Genomic DNA, 20,628 nt, shown 5'->3' on the forward strand with positions numbered 1-20,628 from the left:
TTATGATTTTGGGGAGTTGATTAAGCTCTCTTATACCCAGTTCTGCTTTCAGTTGCATGCCTGTGAGTCTTAGAGTAAAAGACTTGTGTTTCACAACCTCTGGGAATACCAGGCAGTTGCAGAATATGAGATTTTAGAGGCCAAAACTAACCTGGTAGAAATTCAAATCCATCTTTTATCTTTTAGATAAAAGCCTTTGAAATCCTTTTAGTGTGAAGTTATCAGCAGGCTTGATTCTCATATAACCTCATTACTAACCCAAGGATTATTCAGAATGCATGGAGAGCAATGCTTTGTGGCTGAAACTCTTTTTTTTTTTTTTTTTTTTTTTTTTTTATCAATTCTACAGCCCAGTGATAAGCCACATGTGGTCCACCTAGTTCTGCTTGGGAAATGCTGCCTGCTTGCCCCCCGCCTGCCTTGGAGATCACAATACACACTCAAGGCTCTCCTAAGTTGTGTTCTAAAGAAACCTGTTCAACTTTATTTGAATATTTCCAAAACTTATTTAACTGTAGAGCTTTTTTTTGTATTAACATTTCATAACTCACCTAGGGGTTTTGTAAGATAAGAAGTGGAATGGATTAACAGTTCAGATCTAAGGTAGCTGCTGCTGGAAGTAATGGGGTGTTCTCGAAATATCTTTGTTTCCTGGGTTATATTTTATGAGTGTAAGAAAATTTTTTATCTAGACTCATCACTGGTCATTTTTCTCTCCCCGGGATAGCAAGAATTAACTTATTAGGTACTGGACTTTTGCATATTTTCCTGGAGGGAAAAAAACCTCATTGGTTATTATCTTTGCAGTGTAATAAATTTCCAATTAATAAATTAAAAGAGGGTTTATGATGGACACAAAAGTAAGAACAAAAAGTAGTTATGTCAAGTTCACCAATTGTTGTTCAAGGCTTACTTAAGATCAGAGCATTTAATACTTGGGGGACAAACCTAGTTTCCAAAACCGAAACCATGTAATGGTTTACTTATTCTATAAACGTATGATCTTATCTGCTCAGATTTACCTTCGGAGCAATAAAACCTCTGGCAGCTACTCCTGGTTGTCTGCGTGAAGGGGAGACAGGAGATAAGAGCATTCCTGTCTTAATTGCTCTCTTGAACATCCGAAGGTGGGATGGGGTGGGAAAGGTGTTCCTATGATGACCATAAATGCCCAAGTCTGGCACCAGCGAGGTAAACCAGTCCTCTTTGGGAAATACGGTAAATCTCTCAGGCTACTGGTCTTCATTTATTAAAACCTGTCACTGCCTTAAAAAAAAAAAAAAGATTAAAAAAAGAATCAGAGGAGACCCGCCACCTCCTCCGCATCAGAAAATTAATCACTCCAGTTTATTTTAGCACTTTGGGAGAATTTATTGCCAGGTGCAAAACTTTCAACTTTCCTGTGGGCTCATAGGGCTGCCTTACTTATTCCACTCCCAAAGAGCGCTCCAGAGCCCTGACGAGCTAGGGCTGCCTTGACCTGATTCCCACTGACAAAATTCTAGTCAGGGTGTGCTGCGGGGACAGCGCTTGGGGGACGGTATTGACCAGACTCTGCCCAGGGACACCCCACTTTCGTGTAACCGTTAGGAAAATCTGTCCTTAGCACGACTCAGTCAGAGGTCATGCAGGTTCCTGGCAGGTGGGGGTGTTTCGGGTGATTGTTAAAACCCCTGAATTTTCATGACTCCCAGGCTGTGTCTGTATGAGCTCATTCTCAGGGCCTAGAACCTTTAAGCTTTCTTCTTTGGACTTTCATACTTTGGTTAAAATCTGCCAAAACTGTGACAGAGTCTGGTGGGGGGGATTTTTATTGCCTAATAAATAATGTTCTAGAAGGTCATAATTCCATATTAGCCACTAAATATCCAGAATGTATAAAGCATGCAAAGTTGAATCCAAGATATGGATGAAAAACAGCTCGGTGACATTTCTTAAGAATTATTCATTTTCTTTTTCAATCTGAAAATGGAGCAGGAACATTCTCCTAAATCCCAGGCTTAGAAAGCTGAACACCGCCTTGAGACCTTAAAGAATTACTTTGACAGAGCCATTTCTTTTAGTCTTTAAATTAGAAGTAATTTTCCATGGTAGTTTGGAAGAAATGTTAAGTTTTTGGAATCTTAAGATTTTGAGGGATGTCTAGAAACTTGCATCGTGGTCCGTCTACATGTGCCATCCTAGAAGATGCTGAAGTCGTACTCGGGAGAAGTGATGCCCCTCAGATTTGCAGCACCTTCATTGTTGGGTTAAATTCTAGGATCCGGCTATGCTCGTTGTCCAGAAGGTCTTTTGGGTAAAGTCATTTTCTCAAGATAAAATGAATCTGTTTTTAATTGTTCGGCCCTTACATGGGAATAGCTGTTTCCAAATAGACACACACACACACATACACACACACATACTTACACACACACACACACATATTTACACACACATACACATACACACACCAGCCTCTGCTATAGTCTTTTAACTCCTTGAAGACCATTGTTACGTGCCTAACTTCTTTTTTTAACCTGCATCCTTTGAACTTTTTCATCCCTTTATCTTCCTGAAATTGCTGACTCTCACATCCTAATCGTCCCTCCAGACCTCCCCTCCCCTAAAAATAAAAATCAGTACAGTGGCACAACTTGTTGAAAGGCAGAGAGTGATACCATTATATCTTGGTTTATGGGGATACGACAGGCAGAAGGCCCAGTGTTCTTCACAAGGCTCTCCTCCTCCTCCCGCGGTGAAGTGCATCTCGCCAAGGACGTCTTTGGGATTGGACATAAACCCAACACGGTGTACAGTTCACGTGCTGTTAAATCTCTTCAGGACTTGTAGCGTTGACACTCCTGTTGTTTCCCTTCCAGGCAGGCTGGGCTAACATTTCCCATCTCAATTGAAACATATATTCTCTGTTGACAGAGACCAGATACTGCTACACTCAGCATACGATGGAAGTCACAGGAAACAGCATCTCTGTTACCAAACGCTGCGTTCCACTGGAAGAGTGCTTGTCCACTGGCTGCAGAGATTCTGAACATGAAGGCCACAAGGTCTGGGCAACAAAGCAAGTGACCGGGACAGCCCAGTCAGCGTCCCCCACTGCAGACGCGCGTGCCGGTGCTCATGAGCAGATTCTCCCTCCTCCATGTAGCCTGGCTTTTGACTGTCTTTGTAGCATTACGAGAAGATTCTCCTTTCCCGTTTGCTCTAAAAGAATAAATTTATACCAGAGCATAGGAAAACCAGTATAGATTATGGAAGCACAACGCCAGGGGATATGGAAAGTTATCGTAAGCCCTTCCTTTACTCAGAGGAAAGTAACCAAACCACCAGAAGGAGGAGGAATGAGGGATCAGTTAGGGCCTCATGCTGAAGCGTCGCAGATGTAGCAGCAGTTCACTCAGCTGAGGATGGCCGCGGCAGCTGGGCTCTGACCACTGTCCGTGAAGGGAGGTTCCTGTCCTGATTGGAATGCTCATTTGGGGAAGGTGCCCATTGGCTCCTGAGTCATTTGAGTTGGTGCCAGAGAACCATCTCCTGGTGGGTTTGCTCCCCTTAAACTCCATGTGGTAAAGTGAACTTCAGACGGAGCCTTGAAGGAGAATATAAAGAACCAGAGGAAGGCGTCAGAGTAGGGAATGCCCCTGGCTCTCCTGCTGGCTGCTCAGAGCTAGCTCCGTGTGTGCTCTTGTACGTCTTGTACATCAGGCCTTGGCCTTTATTTGAGGTTGGCCCACTTCTCCCCATCAGGCTGCCTTCCTGGTGGTTGGAAGCAGCTTCTGCTCTCAAAACCCCGGAACAGCACATTTACTAGGGCCTTCCAGAAGATACCCAGGTTTCAAGCCAGTGGTGCAATACACTAAGAATTCCATTTCAAAATATAATCTGCCAACTTGATGCTGGTCTGAATATAGAAGGTAAACTCAAGGGTTTTACCTCCCCACCTGGCCCGCTCCCAGCAAACTAGGCGCTCAGGCATTATTGCAGCTCCTTTACCGTGGATAAAGGTAAAGATCAGGGAAGTGACATCATGTGCTCAGTTCTGTCCACAGAGAGAACTCAGACTCACTTCTGACCTTCAGTTTCTCTCCTCAACATCGTGATGTCTTACTAGCTCATGTCAAGTGTGACCAGACTCAAATCCTTGCAGGATAATGACTAAATAGACAGTTTTTAATGACCATCTGACATGTTTTCAAATATTACTGTGCACATGGATCAGTTGGGAATCTTGTTAAAATGAAGATTCTGAGTTGCTAAATTGGGGGTGAGGTTTGAGATTCTTCATTTCTAATAGACTCCCAGGGGATGCTGAAGCTACTGATTTACAGTCTGTGTAGCCATGGCCCCAAATAATTTCAGCCAATAACCCTTTAGGTTTATTTCTTTCTTATGGTCCGTGAACAGCGTAGTATAAGGCAGGAACAACTGCATTAATGAAAACCCTCCAAACTTTGACCTCACCCGCAAGGATGGCGGTAGTTACGTAGACCGTTCCAGTGAGTCATAGGTAAGTGTAAGTTGGGTTGTTTCCACTTCACTTACACTGTGGAACTTTGGCAAGTGAAAGTTACCCTCAAGTACTCAGAAGGGATTTCTTTGAGACCGTAGGTAGGGTATTATAGGGTACCCTATAAGGTATAGGGTACCCCGTAGGGTATTATAATCCCCATTTTGCAGATGGAAAAGCTGAGACCTAAGAAGGTCGTAGAACCATGTAATAACCACCCGATCGGATGTCAAAAGTGGAGCTCACGTTCCTTGAACCTTAGTCCAGGGGATTTTCCTTTTGATCACATTGGCTCCAGATGAAATTTCATCCCACTTCCTTAAGTGCAGGGTTGTGCCTCTCTTGTGGAACAGGTAGTTTTCATTTCAGTCTTACTGTGAGGGAGACAGCTCCCTCCAGAGTCCTCGCGTCCTTCCACCGTCTGCCAGCTTCTCATCAGCCTTCTGTTTCTCTTCCTTTCTTTCAGGTCTGCACTTCCTGTTGTGAAGGAAATATCTGTAACTTGCCACTCCCCCGAAATGAAACCGATGCCACATTTGCCACAACGTCACCCATAAATCAGACAAATGGGCACCCACACTGCGTGTCAGTGATAGTGTCCTGCTTGTGGGTGTGGTTGGGACTCACACTATAGCAGCTCAAAGGCACCGTGTATAGTAGCAATCCCTGGGGATCTCCATGGTCCATGGTCATGCATGAGTCATGGGCTTGACAATAGTTACATGTGTGAAACCATGACACTCAGCAGATGTTGCACAGCCAAGCATTTCCACTTACCATGAGGAACAGGCATTGCTTCGTGTAGTCATTTCGAGTCCGAGACCTTATTAAAGCCAGCCTGCCCCCACAACAGACCCTGAGTTGTATACCACAAACGTTTCTTTTTACCCCAGGAAAATGGTTGCATTTATTGAGCTCTGAGGCTCTTAGTTTGGAGGACATGCATGAGCCATGGGAGGTCCTGGGACCCTCTGAGTGTTAGACAACGTGTTATATGGACATGCACAGATGTGTGTTCTTCAGGAGAAAGGTGAGGGACCACTGGTTTAAATATAATCATGAATTTATTTATGGCTTTAGAATTTTACAACTTTGATTCCAAAATGAACAGACTGTTTCCTTGGAGATTCTGACCAAGTCCCTGGAAATGTAGTAAGTAGTTGTCCAATTTAATTTTCCCAACGTTCTTCTCCCAGTGGTTGGAATCCTATTCCCTCTGCACTGTGCAGGAAATAAGAAGCAATCATAAGTTTGTTGCATAGGGCGAGGGGTAGCAGGAGAAGGATTTTTTTCCCAACTTAATGGAACTAGCATCCATAAAGCAGCTGCATATCCTTTCATCATAATTGGTGAGATTGGCCATGATTTGGCACCTCGTTGTGCTCCGTGAGACTCTGAATTCTCCTTGGGCCAAGGGTATCCAAGGAATCCCAAAGTAGGGTAGAGTTTTCTCCACTCATGAAGTCCTATTCAGGCATAGCTTAGCTAGACAGAGGATTTCAGAATAAGAGGAAGATGTGTGGAGGTTGACCTGTGTTCACAGAGGGCCCTTCCATCGTACATCATACTGCCAGGGAGCCCTCCTGGGTTCTTCCTCTTTCAGTTCTCCAGTGACTTTAGGGAGAAGGTTCTGCATCACATTATCTCAAAACTGATAGGGAAAGGAGACATAATATCCTAGGATGAGAAGTAGGTGGGCCACTTGGGTGATGGTGAGACTAGTAAGGAGACCCAGTGGGAATTTTTCTTTCTTTTAGGTGATTGCTTTTGAAGTAGATGGTAACATTTTTGCCATCCTTCCTGTATTTTTGGCCTGAGTTACAACTTTTTCTTCTTCCTTGTAAATCATTTATACAATATTTATTTTTGTATGGCATAATGAGAAACTTAAATATATTGTAAGATATTCTTTATTCTGAACAAAGTGACCAAATTAGAAAACTTATTTTTTCAACAGTGATAGAGCTTGTAATATATGTTCATTGAAAGTGACCTATAATACTTGCATCAGTGTTGAAAAAAATTAACTTATGTTTGAGCAAGAGTAATGTGTTGGCCTCAAGGGCTTTTGCTCATGGTTTCCTCAGCGGTGTTGTCCCAGCAGTGTTCGGGTGGTGACCATCACTAGTATGAGTTTCTCTGCAGGGTTAAGGGGCATATTTGCATGAAATTTGGTGGAGCCATTGCTGATAAAGAGGAGAGTATTGTCAGGGTCCATCTGCCTGCACAGGAAGATTTCTGAGGCTCATAAAAGGAGACCCCCCTCAGGGATTACCAAATATGAACTGACTGACAGTGGTAGCTGTGATACGAAATAATCTAAATTGCATCATATGGCCTTAAATGAGAGTTCATTTAAGGCTTGTCAATGTGTTGCTTATAATTGGGGAAGTAGAGGGAGATAAGACATTTACTAAGCACCTCTTATGTGCAGGCACTATGCTAAGCACTTTATATACATATACATATATATATATATTAAGTCATATGAAACCTGCAAGCACCCTATAGGGAATATTACTAGGATTTTCACTTTACTGATGAAGGTACTGAGACTCTACGAAGCTCAATAACATGAAGCCTTTTCCTTCCAATTTAGGTTCTATAGGTTGAGGTGGGATTGAAGAGAGCAGAGAGGATGGAATTAGGGAAACTAGGAAAACTTCCAAACCTGACTGAGAATCTGTCCATCTGATCATGTGGTGTTTGACTAGTCCTGTCTCTGCAGGATGCCATTTGTATGGTGTGTTTTTTCTTTAAGGGGTGGAGGCATAGCTTCCTAGTCCATTCCTCTTGCTAAAAGAGGAGACAGGTTAACTGCTATAAATGCTCTAAGTCAGTGAAAAATTGATGTTGTACATATCTCCACGTACCATTTTTGTGCATGGCCACTCCACTGATAACCGCCACGTACTGCATGCAATTTGAGTAAGAGGCAAAGTCGAAATGTTGGTTTTTAATGAGAAGGCAACCTCTCCAAAGCCTCCCTGTCTGGTGTACGGGGAACCAGGTCCACAGTGCTGCGAACTCATCTGCCACCCCAGGGAATCACGACAAACTCTGCATGAACCTCGCTTGCCTATCAGAAGGACTGGTGTTCTGTTCTCTTGAAAGAAAGCGGTTTGCTCGCCATCCCCAGCCTCAAGGAGCCAAGGAAGGGCCACTCATGTGGAAGGGCCAGGACTGGTCATCCATCTGACTTTTCTACCACATTAAACTTCCCGTTAAATCCCACCATTGGTGACGGCTCGAAGTGCAAACAGCCATGATGTGTACATTAACCTATGTGCCATTTATTTATTTTCAGATTCCCCGTTGCATTCATGTCAAGATGGGATTAATGCCTAAATTTTGTAAATACTGTACATTTTGTAAATCAATGAATAAAGGTTTTAAGTGTATCTCACCAGGCTCCTCCCTGCAAATGTACATGTCAGTCAATGATTGAGGTATAAGGCATAGGGCTTAGGGTCACAGGGAACTTCCTTCCAAGAGCTCATTTTCTTGTTGTACAGACAAGAAATACACGCATGAAAAGAGACAAGACCATTCACTCACGCCAAATGATTCATGTAGACAGTAAGTGCTGCAGAAAATCAAAGAGGGAGAGATTACCAGACTTTACAATCAGGTCTGCAGTTTCCCTAGAGCATTTTCTTTGTTAAAACAGGAAAAATGAAAGTGTGTGTGTGTGTGTGTGTGTGTGTGTGTGTGTATGTGTGTATTTCTAAATACTACCCCATTAACTTAATTTTTAAACCTCAATCTGTTAGTGATGATAAAAATGGAAAGCATTTTCCCTTGTTGGTTTCTTCTGCAGCAGGAAACAAACATTTGAATAATATAAATGTTTATCTATACAATGAAATTTATTTTATTTTTCTTAGTAAAATTGTAGGTATTGAAAGTGACCTTGAAAAACTTCAGCTTGTTTGTGTTTCTCGTCTTTCTTTTTCTTTCTTTCTTTCTTTCTTTCTTTCTTTCTTTCTTTCTTTCTTTCTCTCTCTCTCTCTCTTTCTTTCTTTCTTTCTTCTTTCTTTTCTTAATTGAGGCATATTGACATAAAACATTAGGCTCATGTCTGCAACATAATGATTAGACATTTGTATACATTGTGCAGCGACCACCAGGATTCTAGCTAACGTCCATCACCTTACATAGTTACGTTTTTTCTTCTAATAACCTTTAAGATTTACTCTCAGTATCTTTCAAATATGCAGGACAGTATTATTTGTAGGCACTATGCCGTACAACCCCATGACTTACTTATTTTATAACTAGAAGTTTGACCTTTTGACCTCCTTCACCCATTTCTCCCATCCCCCTCCACATTTGGCAACCAACGGTCTAATCTATATCTATGAGCTTGATTTTTTTTTATTTGTGTTTTTCAGATTCCACATATAAGTGAAGTCCTATGATATTTGTCTTTCTCTGACCTACTTCACTTAGCTAATGCCCTCAAGTTCCTTTCATGTTGTCGCAAAAGGGAAGATTTCATTATTTTTTATGGATGAATAATACTCCATTATAAATACATAAATCTTCTTTATCCAATTATGCATTAATGGGCACTGATGTTGTTTCCGTATTTTGGCTATTATACATAAGGCCTCAATGATCATGGGAGGGCATAAATCTTTTGGAGTTAATGTTTTTATTTTCTTTGGGTAAATACCCAGAAGTGGAATTACTGGGTCATATGGCATTTCTATTTTTAATTTTTTTTTAATTTTTTATATTTTTATTTATTTATGACAGTCACACAGAGAGAGAGAGAGAGAGGCAGAGACACAGGCAGAGGGAGAAGCAGGCTCCATGCACCGGGAGCCTGACGTGGGATTCGATCCTGGGTCTCCAGGATCGCGCCCCGGGCCAAAGGCAGGCGCCAAACCGCTGCGCCACCCAGGGATCCCTCTATTTTTAATTTTTTGAGGAATCTCCATAGTGTTTTCCAGAGTGGCCACACCGATTATGTTCCCACCAACAGTGCACGAGGGTTCCCTTTTCTCTGCATCCTTGGCAACATGTGCTATTTCTTTTCTTTTTTTTTTTTTTTTTATTGGTGTTCAATTTACTAACATACAGAATAACACCCAGTGCCCGTCACCCATTCACTCCCACCCCCCGCCCTCCTCCCCTTCTACCACCCCTAGTTCGTTTCCCAGAGTTAGCAGTCTTTACGTTCTGTCTCCCTTTCTGATATTTCCCACACATTTCTTCTCCCTTCCCTTATTTTCCCTTTCACTATTATTTATATTCCCCAAATGAATGAGAACATATAATGTTTGTCCTTTTCTTTTTGATGATAAACATTCTGACAGTTCCAAGTTGATATCTCATTGTGGTTTTGATTTGCATTTCCCTGATAATTAGTGATGTTGAGCATCTTTTCATGTGTCTGTTGGTCATCTGTATACTTTTTTTTTAAAGATTTTATTTATTTATTCATGAGAGACAGAGAGAGAGAGAGACAGAGACATAGGCAAGCTTCATGCAGGAAGCCCGATGTGGGACTGGATCCCAGAGTCCTGGGATAATGCCTTGAGCCAAAGGCAGATGCCAAACCACTGAGCCACCCAAGCATCCCATCTGTATACTTTTTATGTTAAAAGTGTCTATTCAGGTCCCATGCCCAATTTTTTTTCCATGCCCAATTTTTAATCAGATTGGTTTTTTGGTGTCAAATTGTATAAATTCTTCATATGTTTTGGATATTAATCCCAATCAGGATTTTCCCTGATTGGAAATACCATTTGCAAATATTGTCTCTCATTCTATAGTCTGTCCTTTTATATTTTGATGATTTTCCTCACTGTACAGAAGCTCCTTAGTTTGATGTAGTCTCCACTGTTTATTTTTGCTTTTGTTGCCCTTGCCTGAAGAGACAGATCAAAAAATATATTGCTCAGACTGATGTCCAAAAGTTTATTGCCTATGTTTTAGGAGTTTTATGGTTTGGGGTCTTACATTTAGGTCTTTAATCAATTTTATTTTTGTGTACAGTATGAGACAGTAGTCTAGTGCTATTCTTTTGCACGTAGCTGCCCCGTTTTCCCGGTACCATTTATTGAAGAGACTGTCGTCCCCATTGTATATTCTCACCTCCTTCATTGTAGATTAATTGACTGTACAAGCATGCGTTATTTGTGGACCGTCTGTTCAGTTCCATTGATTTGTGTGGGTGCGTTTTGTCCCAGTACTATGTTATTTTGATTACTAGAGTTTTGAAATCAGGGGGCATGATGCCTTGAGCTTTGTTTTTCTTTCTCAAGATTGCTTTTGCTATTCACAGTCTTCTGTGGTTCCATACAAATTTTAAGATTGCTTGTTCTATTTCTATGAAAAATGCCATTAAATTTTGGTATAGATTGCATTGAATCTCTAGATTGCTTTGGGTAGTATGGACATTTTAACAATATTGATTTTTCCAGCCCATGAGCACAGTATATCTTTATGTTTTATGTGTGTCTTCAATTTCTTTTATTAATGTCTTATAGTTTTCCATGTATGGGCCTTCCACTTCCTTGGTTAGGTTTATTCCTAGGTATTTTTATTTTATTTTTATTTTATTTTATTTTATTATTTTATGGAAATCAAAAAATTGGTTACAATTTAATAACCTCTTATATTTTCTAAATTTTTTTATTTGCCTAGAGGATTGACTTTATTTTATTATTATTATTTATTTTTTATTGGAGTTCAGTTTGCCAACATATAACATAACACCCAGTGCTCATCCCGCCAAGTGCCCCCCTCAGTGCCCATCACCCAGTCACCCCAACCCCTATTTTATTCTTTTAGATGCAATTATAAGTGGGATTGTTTTCTTAATTTCTCTTTCTGGTGGCTCATTATTAGTGTATAGAAATATAACAGATTTTTGTATATTGATTTTGTATCCTGCAACTTTATTGTTTTATTAGTTCTCATAATTTTTTTATGGAGTCTTTAAGGTTTTCTATATAGTATCATGTCATCTGCAAATAGTGACAATTTTACTTCTTCCTTACCAATTTGGGTGCTTTTTATTTCTTTATCTTGCTTAATTGCTCTGGCTAGGACTTTGAGTACTATGTTGAATAAAAGTGGGGAGAGAGCACATTCTTTTCTTGTTCCTGATCTTAAGAGGAAAAGTTTTCCATCAGTGAGTATAATTTTAGCTATGAACTTGTCATTTGTGGCCTTTATTATGTTGAATTACGTTCCCTCTCTGCACACTTAGTTTGAGAGTTTTTATCATAAATGTATGTCAAGTTTTGTCAAAAGCTTTTCCTGCATCTATTGAGATGACCATATGATTTTTATTGTTTATTTTGTTGTCGTGGTGTATCACATTGATTGATTTGTGGATATTGAATCATCCTTGCATCTTTGGAATAAACCTCACTTGATTGTGGTATATAATCCTTTTAAATGATGTATTATTGAATTTGTTTTGCTAAAATTTTGTTGAGGATTTTTTCATCTCTTTTTTATCAGAGAAACTGGCCTATAATTTTCTCTTCTTGTGGTATACCTGTCTCGATATGATAATAGGGTAATTCTGACTTCATAAAATAAACTTGGAAGCATTCTTCCTTCTATTTTCTTGGAAGATTCTGAGAAGGATTGGTATCAATTCTTCTTTGAATATTTAGTACAATTTTACCAGTGAAACCATCCGGTCCTAGACTTTTTGTTTATTGGTAGGTTTCTGATTACTGATTTAATCTTAATATTGATCAATCTGTTCAGATTTTCTCTTTCTTTATGATATCTTCTTGGTATGTTGTATGTTTCTAGTAATTTATTTCTTCTAGATTGTCAAATTCGTTGGTGTGTAATTATTCATAGTAGTCTCATGATCCTTTGTATTTCTGTGATATCAATTGTAATTTTTCTTCATTTCTGATTTTATTTATTTGAATCCTTTTTTCTTGGTGAGTCTAGCTAAAGTTTTGTCAATTGTGTTTATCTTTTCAAAGAACAGCTCTTGAGTTTCATCAATCAGTTCTATTGTCATATTAATCTCCATTTAATTTACTTCTCATTGATCTTTGTTATTTCCTTCCTTTTCCTAACTTTGGCCTTTTTTTTTCTAGTTCCTTGAGGTGTACTGTTAGGTTTTTGTTTTGTTTTGTTTTTGCTTATTTCTTGAGGTAGGCATTTATTTCCATGAGTACCTCTCTTAAAACTGCTTTGCTGCATTCCATAAATTTTGATATGTGTCTTTCTATTTTGATTAGCCTTAAGGTATTCTTTATTCTTCTTTGAATCCTTCTTTGACACATTGCTTGCCCAGTAGCATGTTGTTTAATCTACATCTTTGTGGCCTTTTCAAGATTTCTTTTTGTAATTGATTTCTAGGTTCATACCACTGTAGTTGGAAAAGATACTTGATATGATTTCCATCTTCTTAAATTTACTAAGACTTTCTTTGTGGCCTAACATATGATCTATCCTGGAGAACGCTCCATGTGCACTTGAGAAGAATGTGTATTCTGTTGTTTTTGGATGGAATTTCCTGGATATATCTGTTAAGTCCATCTGGTCTAACATGTTGTTTAAGGCCAATGTTTCCTTATTGATTCTCTGTCTGAATGATCTATCCATTGATATACGGGTATATTTTAAAGTCCCTTATTATTACTGTATGCTGTATATTTCTCCCTTTCAGTCTATTAATATTTGCTTTATATAGTTAGGTGCTCCCATATTGAGTGCATAAATATTTACAAATGCTGTATCCTTCTGTTGGGTTGATCCCTTCATCATTCTGATATTTCCTTGCCTACACAGATATTGCTATCCTGCCTTTCTTCTGATTTCCACTTGCATGGAATATCTTTTTCATCCCTTGCTTTTCAGTCTGTGTGTTTTCTTACATGTGAAGTGAGTCTCTTGCAGGCAGCATATAGATGGGTCTTCTTTTTTTGTTTGGTTGGTATTCATTCAACCATTCTCTCTTTTGATTTCAGAATTAGTTCATTTACATTTAAAGTAATTATTGATAGGTGTGTGCTTACTGCCATTTTCTTAATTGTTTTCTGGCTGTTTTATAATTCCTCTCTGTAGTTTCTTCTCTTGCTCTTTTCCACTGTGGTTTGGTGATTTGTTTAGTGGTAGCTTAGATTCCTTTCTCTTTCTCTTTTGTGTATCTACTATAGGATTTGCTTTGTGGTTACCATGAGGCATACATATAAAAACTTATATCTATGACTGTATTTTAAATTGGTAACAACTTAAGTTTGATCATGTTCTGAAGTTCTACATTTTTACTCCCCTCCACACCACATTTTTATGTTGTGTTTGATGTCACATTTTACATTTTATTCTTGTTTATACCTTAACTAATTATTATAGTTATAGTTTCTTTTGCTACTTTGATCTTTTAACTTTCATACTCACTTTATAAGTGATTAATCCACTACCTGTACTATATATTTATCTTTCCAGTGACTTATTTTTTCATATGTTTTCTTGTTACTCATTTGTGTTCTTTTGTTTTAGTTTAAAGAAGTCCTTTTAACATTTCTTGTAAATTCAGGTTAGTAATAGTGAACCTCTTTAGTATTTTCTTGTCTGGAAACTTTATCTCTTCTTCAGTATGAATTGATATCTTTGTTACGCATAGTATTTTGGGTTGGAATTTTGTTTGTATTTTTGTCAGGATTTTGAATATATCTTGTCACTCCCTCCTGGCCTGCAAAGTTTTGACTGAAAAATATACTGATAGTCTTATGGATGTTCCTTGTATGTAACAAGTTGTTTTTCTCTTGCCTCTTTTAAAATTCTTTCCTTGTTTTTAACTTTTGACATTCTAATTGTAATGTTTCTTCTTGTGGATCTCTTTGGGTTTATCTCATTTAAAAGCTTGGTTTTCCTGCATCTGGATATCTCTTTACTTCCTCAAGTTAGGGAATTTTACAGACATTATATCTTTGAATAATTTTCTACCCTCTTTGTTCTCTCTTCTCATCTGGGAACATTATAATGCAAATGTTAGTCAGCTTGATATGTCATAAGTTCTTTAAGCTATCTTCACTTTTTTTCCCCTTTCTTTTTGACCCCCTGCTCTGATTAGGTGAGTTCTACTGCTTTGTCTTCTAGTTCATTGATCCTTTCTTCTGAAAGAAACATCCAGTCTGTTGTTCAACCTCTCTAGTATATTTCCCAGTTCAATTATTATATTTTTTGGCTCTGTGACTTCTGTTTGGTACTTTTTTTTTTAGTACTTTCTTATATTTTCTATCTCTGTTGAAGTTCTCACTGTGTTCATCAATTTCTTCCCCTACTTCAGTGAACATCTTTTTGACCATTACTTTGAACTCTTTGACAAGTAAATGACTTTTGTTTCATTAAGCTTTTTACCCCCGGAAGCTTTATCTTGTTCTTTTGTCTGGAACATATTCCTCTGTTTCTTCATTTTGCTTGACTCTATTGGTTTCTATGCATTAAATGAAACAACCACCTCTCCCAATCTTGAAGTAGAGGCCCTTGTAGATGGACCTTGTTCAACACTGCTCTAGTTCTTGGTTGTCTCTCAAGCTTCCAATTGTCCAAACAGCCTGTTATATTTTTAATAGCTCTCATTTGTTGATGGTGTATGAAGACCTGTCAGTGTCCCAAAGGGGAGGATCTCAGCCAGCACTTAGCTTCAGACTAATTGGAAGTCAGACCATCAGGGACAGGCTTTTTTAGTATGATAATATATTCATTTCTGTGGGACTATCAGCATGAGGCCTACTGTCCACCAGAGCCAGGTAATCTGGAGGTGTCCCCTAGGTGATGGTTATAAAGATCAGGGTGCCAGAGATGTGCATAAGTTTGTTTTTGGGAGATCCCACTAAGTAGGAGTAAGGTAGAGGGAGCACACAGAGATGGAAGCCTCTGATCTACGTTCTTTGCAAGCACCTCTGTAGCCTCTAGATGTGTGTAAGGCTGACACCTGCTCCTTAGGCCAAAGTCCAGGACAAGAAAAGAGGTATCCACAGAAAACTGATGGATCTGGCTCAGTTTATTATCCATGCATTTCTCTGGGGGTGTTAGCCTGCCAAGAACTGTTTCTCTGACTGTTGCAGTCCTATGAGACCCAGGAACACAAGCTGCCCTGGCCACCAGAGCAGGGAGGTCAAGGAGCATTCCCTGGGCTACAGCCCACAAAAGGTAGGGCACCAGACATAAATCTTGACTCTTTGTTAATACACCATATTTTGACATTTTCAGGGAAATATTTCCCTTAAAGTTAGAGGTTTTCTATTAGATTCTGGATCAGTGACATAGTTGATGCTTCTTAAAGTGTTACTTCCATGAAAATAACTCTTTTCACTACCTTCGTAAATAGCTCTGTGTGTTTAATGTAAACAACACTATAGGCAGACTATGCTTTTAGAAAATCTGATTTTGAAAACATAGACTTACATGGTAACCCAACTTGGGGTTTAAAAAAGATTCTTCACTTTATAAAGGCATTTTATATTTCTTTCCTAACACATTTTTTTTTTTTTTTTTTTTAGTATATATGGTGCTGAGGTGAGCACCTTTCCTAACACATTTATAAGATATTATTTACAAACAACATTTAGGGCATACCAGGTATGAAAAGCCTTGTACCTTGGCTACATTATGGTAACTTTTATCCTAAATACTAAATAATTTTTATAAATTTTTTAAAAATTACCTTTAACTTACCTACTAGGAATAAAATATATGAAAACTCTTTGAGCGGGTACTATTAATCTACATTGTAATTTGGAGAGCTTGATCTTAGACCTTCAGCCATTTTTCTAAACTTGCATAGCAACTTAGAAGTAGTACTAAGACATGAATATGAAGCATCATGGCTTTAGCCTAGAGTATTCTCCACTAGAATCTAGTAGAAAACAAGTTTCTTTTTTTTAGATATAAAAATTTCTAACCTAATGTGTTACAAAGCCAATGCAGATTTCCAAAATGTCTTTCAAGTCAAGCCTTTATTTTCAGCAGTTACTCTCTTTAGCTAACCTTAAAAGCATGGTTTTTCCCATTAGCAAGTTACTATTGTCTTGCTATTCCTTTGGCAAATTTTAACTCCAAATTTTCAGTTGCTGAAATTGGATGGACGGTGGGAGTGGCATGTCTATGTAGCTTTATTTTAAGTTGAATGGAGACCTAAAATCCAGAGGCAGAGAAATGATTTCTGAGGGAGCCTCTTTGCAGCTTTCCTAATAGCAACCCCAGATTCTTGTATTTGATTTTATTTTCAAAGCACTTTGACAACCATTGCTTCAGTTGATCAGCATGATCCCATTTACAGCTTTCATAGCTAAAGCTGTGAAGTGGTTGAGGGAAGTCCCACTGGTAATTTATATTATAAGAACTTTGATTCCTGATTCAGGGCTCTGTTCCACCCCCACCAAGGTGACATGCATCTTGACTCCACCTTTCTCTGACACTTTTTCTAAAAAGCCATTTCTCAGGCTTTTTCACAGAGTTAGAGGTGAATGGGAACTTAGAAAACTTCTAGTCCATCTCGTTTATTTTATACATGAGGAAAAGGAACCCCAGAGAACCCAGATCATTCGTCTCTGAGAAAATTACATTGCTTAAGTTAAGAAAAGATAAAACCATCAAAATGTCCCTTCTTAGATGTTCTACAACATCAGAAATAGACAATGGTTTAGAAGTTTCCTCTTCCTTCACACTCACTGTGTGATTAGTAGTATCACAAGGACTATCAGTAGAGGAAAGGGCACAGAATAAATGTGGAGAGAGCAAGCCAAGGAAGGAAGCTAGCCTTCTGGGAACATAATTGTTCATTCTAATTTGAGAGGAAAAACATTCAGTTGAAATAATAATTTTCAGAATCATAGTCTAAAAAGAGCAGAATAACTTGTCTAAATTAGAGACCATCAGTTATTCAGAAATGGTTTTCTCACAGTTTATGGCATGTGCGTTCTCAGAAGCCAACCTTAAAAGCTAGGTTCAGACCTGGAATTCAGGCTTCCACTGCAGTCCTCCTCTGGAAGTAACAGGGATCATTTTGTCAAAGTCTGGAAGTCTGGAAGGTATGTATGAAAAGCAACTCTTTTGAGTTTAGTCAAAATGGACAAAATATCACCAGAATATAGCCATGATACAAAAGAAGGGCTAAAAGTTAGTCATACTCAATAAATCCATTTACCTTTGAGAGTTGAAACTGACTCACTGTCTGATTCCTCTTCTCTCTACAGTGAAGCATGACTGTTTATTCATGGGAGATCTGGCCACTCCTTATTCCACCTGCCTTTCCCCCAGGTAAGGGGTTCACTGTGCACAGCAGCTTGACTTCATCTTCATCCCAGCCACTCCCAGCAATAAAACAGGACAGAATGAGCAGCTATGGCCCACATCACACACTGACATGTGAAAATGAATCATTTGAGGACAGGGATCATGCTTGTGGCGTTTAGGGTAAAAAGGTGCTATATAGCCCTCCATGGTCGGAGAGAACATATTTGGGTTCACTCATGACTCATTCAGTCTGGCTTGGTCCTGATACATGTCAGAACTGGGCTTATCCCTGCCTTTAAAGTCTTTCTGAATACTCAAAGAGTTGAGGCCAACCCTACCTTTAATATCATATTTAATTAATTAATTACCCTGTGTGTGTTTTGCCACTGACCTAAATACCAAGTGTGCTGCAGAGACACACCCTCCTTCATGTGAGACAGCCCAAGACCAAAGTGAAAATGTGATCAGACCTCCCAAGAACTATCTCTGCAAAGTCAAATAATCCAAAAAACTGAAAAGTCTAGAATATGGAAAGTCTAGGAGAAAAGCATAGCAGGTATGTTTAGGCCAGCCTACGTAGAACATGTTGAGAATAGTGAACGTGAGTATCTAGTCAAATTAGCTAGCCCATAGCCACTGTCCTTTTATAGGAAGAGGGCAGTGAGGGCCTCTCTGTATATCCACCACAGGAGCTCCATGCAACCCAAGAAACCTACTAAGAATCTGATTTGAACTAGGGCCCTCAGGTCAGGGGGACAATAGGACAGATTACCTCAAATTCCCAGAAGACGGGGAACTCACCCCTTGATATGCAGAGGTGAACATTTGACTTAGCCTGGGAAATGTTTCTTTTGAGCCTGACCATGGATACTTTGACTTTAACATTTTCAGCCTGATAGCTAGGGCACTTTATTAATGGTGTTTGCACAAAGGGAGTAATAAAGTTGGAGGAACAGAGCAAAGTTTGGAAGGCCTAAGAGAATAGGTTGTGTGAAAGACTGTAGATCACTAAAGATAACAAAACACTTTCAACTTAGGGAGCAGTGGAGAAAGCATCAGCAAGAAAGCAACTGAGGATGTACCACCCACCCCACTGGGTGGCAAAGGAGAGACAGTGACAAAGGTCTCTGCAGGGTGGGCAGGGGTGGTTGGATGGTTAGAGTTCCTATAAATGAAGTAGGCAAGGATACAAGGCCAAAATTACTGAGATTAGTGTACATTTCACAAAGAGAAAGAGCAAGAGCCTTTTCAAACTGAAACGTGGGCAAGAATTAAATCTCTTAGATCTGGTGGGAGAAGGAGGGCCTGGTAGCACTTGAGGGAAGAGGGTAGGGTTGAAGGAAACAAATGATCCTGTTCTCATTCTGTGCCCTCACTCTGAGACCTGAGATTTGATATCCTGAGACCAAACCCCAGTGCCCTCAGGCTCTCAGAGCCCCATGGCAGTGGTCTCTGTGCCAACCACTGTATTAGGATCACCTGGGAGCTTTCTAAAACTAAAATGACTCGGCTCCATGTCCAGCAATTCTAATCTAGTTTGTCTGGGTGCTTTACAACGCCTGACGGTTGGTAACGCTCCTCCTGTTCCACGTGCCTCTGGTAGGCAGCCCTTCAGTAGCAAATATGGAAGGCTAAACATGGATCAGGGATGATCAGTAATAATCACAGAAGCAACCTTATTGAAGATAGATCTAGAAAAATAAATCACGGGCCAGTCCGCTGGCACTCAGATTTTCAGCTACAGTCATGTATAGCCAACTTCTCCCACACTGACTTCAGAGCTTTCCTAACACTCAGCAATCACAGCCCTTCGCTACCCTTATGAGCTAGTTCTTTTCGTAACCAAACACTTGCCCAGTTGTCATGGTTTGGATTGCATTCATGTTCCCAGGGGAGTCTTCTCTCGCCTGGAAAATAAAGCGGAGCCCTCTTATTAGTGGCAACACAATTGTAAACTTCTTCCTCATGATACATCACTCACAAGTATTGCATTATTATGACTCCCCACTATACTGTGAGGCCCATGAAGATCGGTAACAGCTCCTCTTTAGTCTCGGCTCTGCTCTAAGTGTCTGGTACACAGAGGATACAGAACAGGCATTTATTGACTTACAAGACCGCACTGATAGGACAGGACCTGGCCCATGTAATGTTCTTCGTTGGATGTCGTCCGCCCAGAAATACTGACCTTGGCCAGATGACACATCAGAGTTGGAGGGCGATCTTCCACTAGCTGATCCTGTCCAGTCATAATATCTTGCCCAGAAAGAAGTAACTCATTTAAGCGAGGCTGGAGAGCAGCAGATCTAAAAAGTAAGCTGAGGGGCAGCCTTCAGTGCTGCCTTCAGCCCAGGGCATGACCCCGGGGTCCCGGGATCGAGTCTCGCATCGGGCTCCCTGCAAGGAGCCTGCTTCTCTCTCTGCCTGGGTCTCTGCCTCTCTCTAGGTCTCTCATGAACAAATAAATACAATCTTTAAAAACAACAACAAAAAAAAAAAAAACCCAGTGCTCTCTGTCTCTCTTGTGACATGGATGAGGTTACCCTCTCCTGTACACAGGATCCCTTTCCCTCCACCCCGACGCTTTCCACTTCCACATACTCGGCTTCTTCCACTCTATTCTCTCTCTCTCATCCACATTCAAATATCATAAAAGCAAAACAAAGTAAAATGAATTTGGCCCCTAATTCCCCCTACAGCTTCCCCCTCTTTCCTACACTCTGCAACCAAACCTCTTGAAAGAGGTCTATGCTCACTGTCATCTCCGCACTCCCCACCCACTCTGCTCTGCTAGGCCCACAGAGAAGGTCCTGAATTCATTAATGACAGACGGGCTGCTCAGCCCAGTGTCACTCTCAGTCCTCCTCTCACCTAACTTGTCATTGTTA

The 20,628-nt window shown here is 39.9% G+C and overlaps 1 protein-coding gene across 3 annotated transcripts in view; it reads left to right on the plus strand.

The window, feature by feature from the left end:
* Positions 1-7,908, plus strand: part of LYPD6 (LY6/PLAUR domain containing 6) — a 122,099-nt gene extending 114,191 nt beyond the window's left edge. For all 3 annotated transcript variants that reach the window (XM_072789165.1, XM_072789162.1, XM_072789164.1), the window contains exons 4-5: positions 2,917-3,047; positions 4,974-7,908. In XM_072789165.1, the coding sequence (XP_072645266.1) occupies positions 2,917-3,047; positions 4,974-5,141 (299 nt within the window). In that variant the 3' untranslated portion in view covers positions 5,142-7,908. The remainder of the gene's footprint in view (positions 1-2,916; positions 3,048-4,973) is intronic.
* Positions 7,909-20,628: the final 12,720 nt, after the last annotated feature.

This window comes from Canis lupus, chromosome 20, assembly GCF_048164855.1.
Source record: "Canis lupus baileyi chromosome 20, mCanLup2.hap1, whole genome shotgun sequence".
Lineage (NCBI taxonomy): Eukaryota > Metazoa > Chordata > Mammalia > Carnivora > Canidae > Canis > Canis lupus.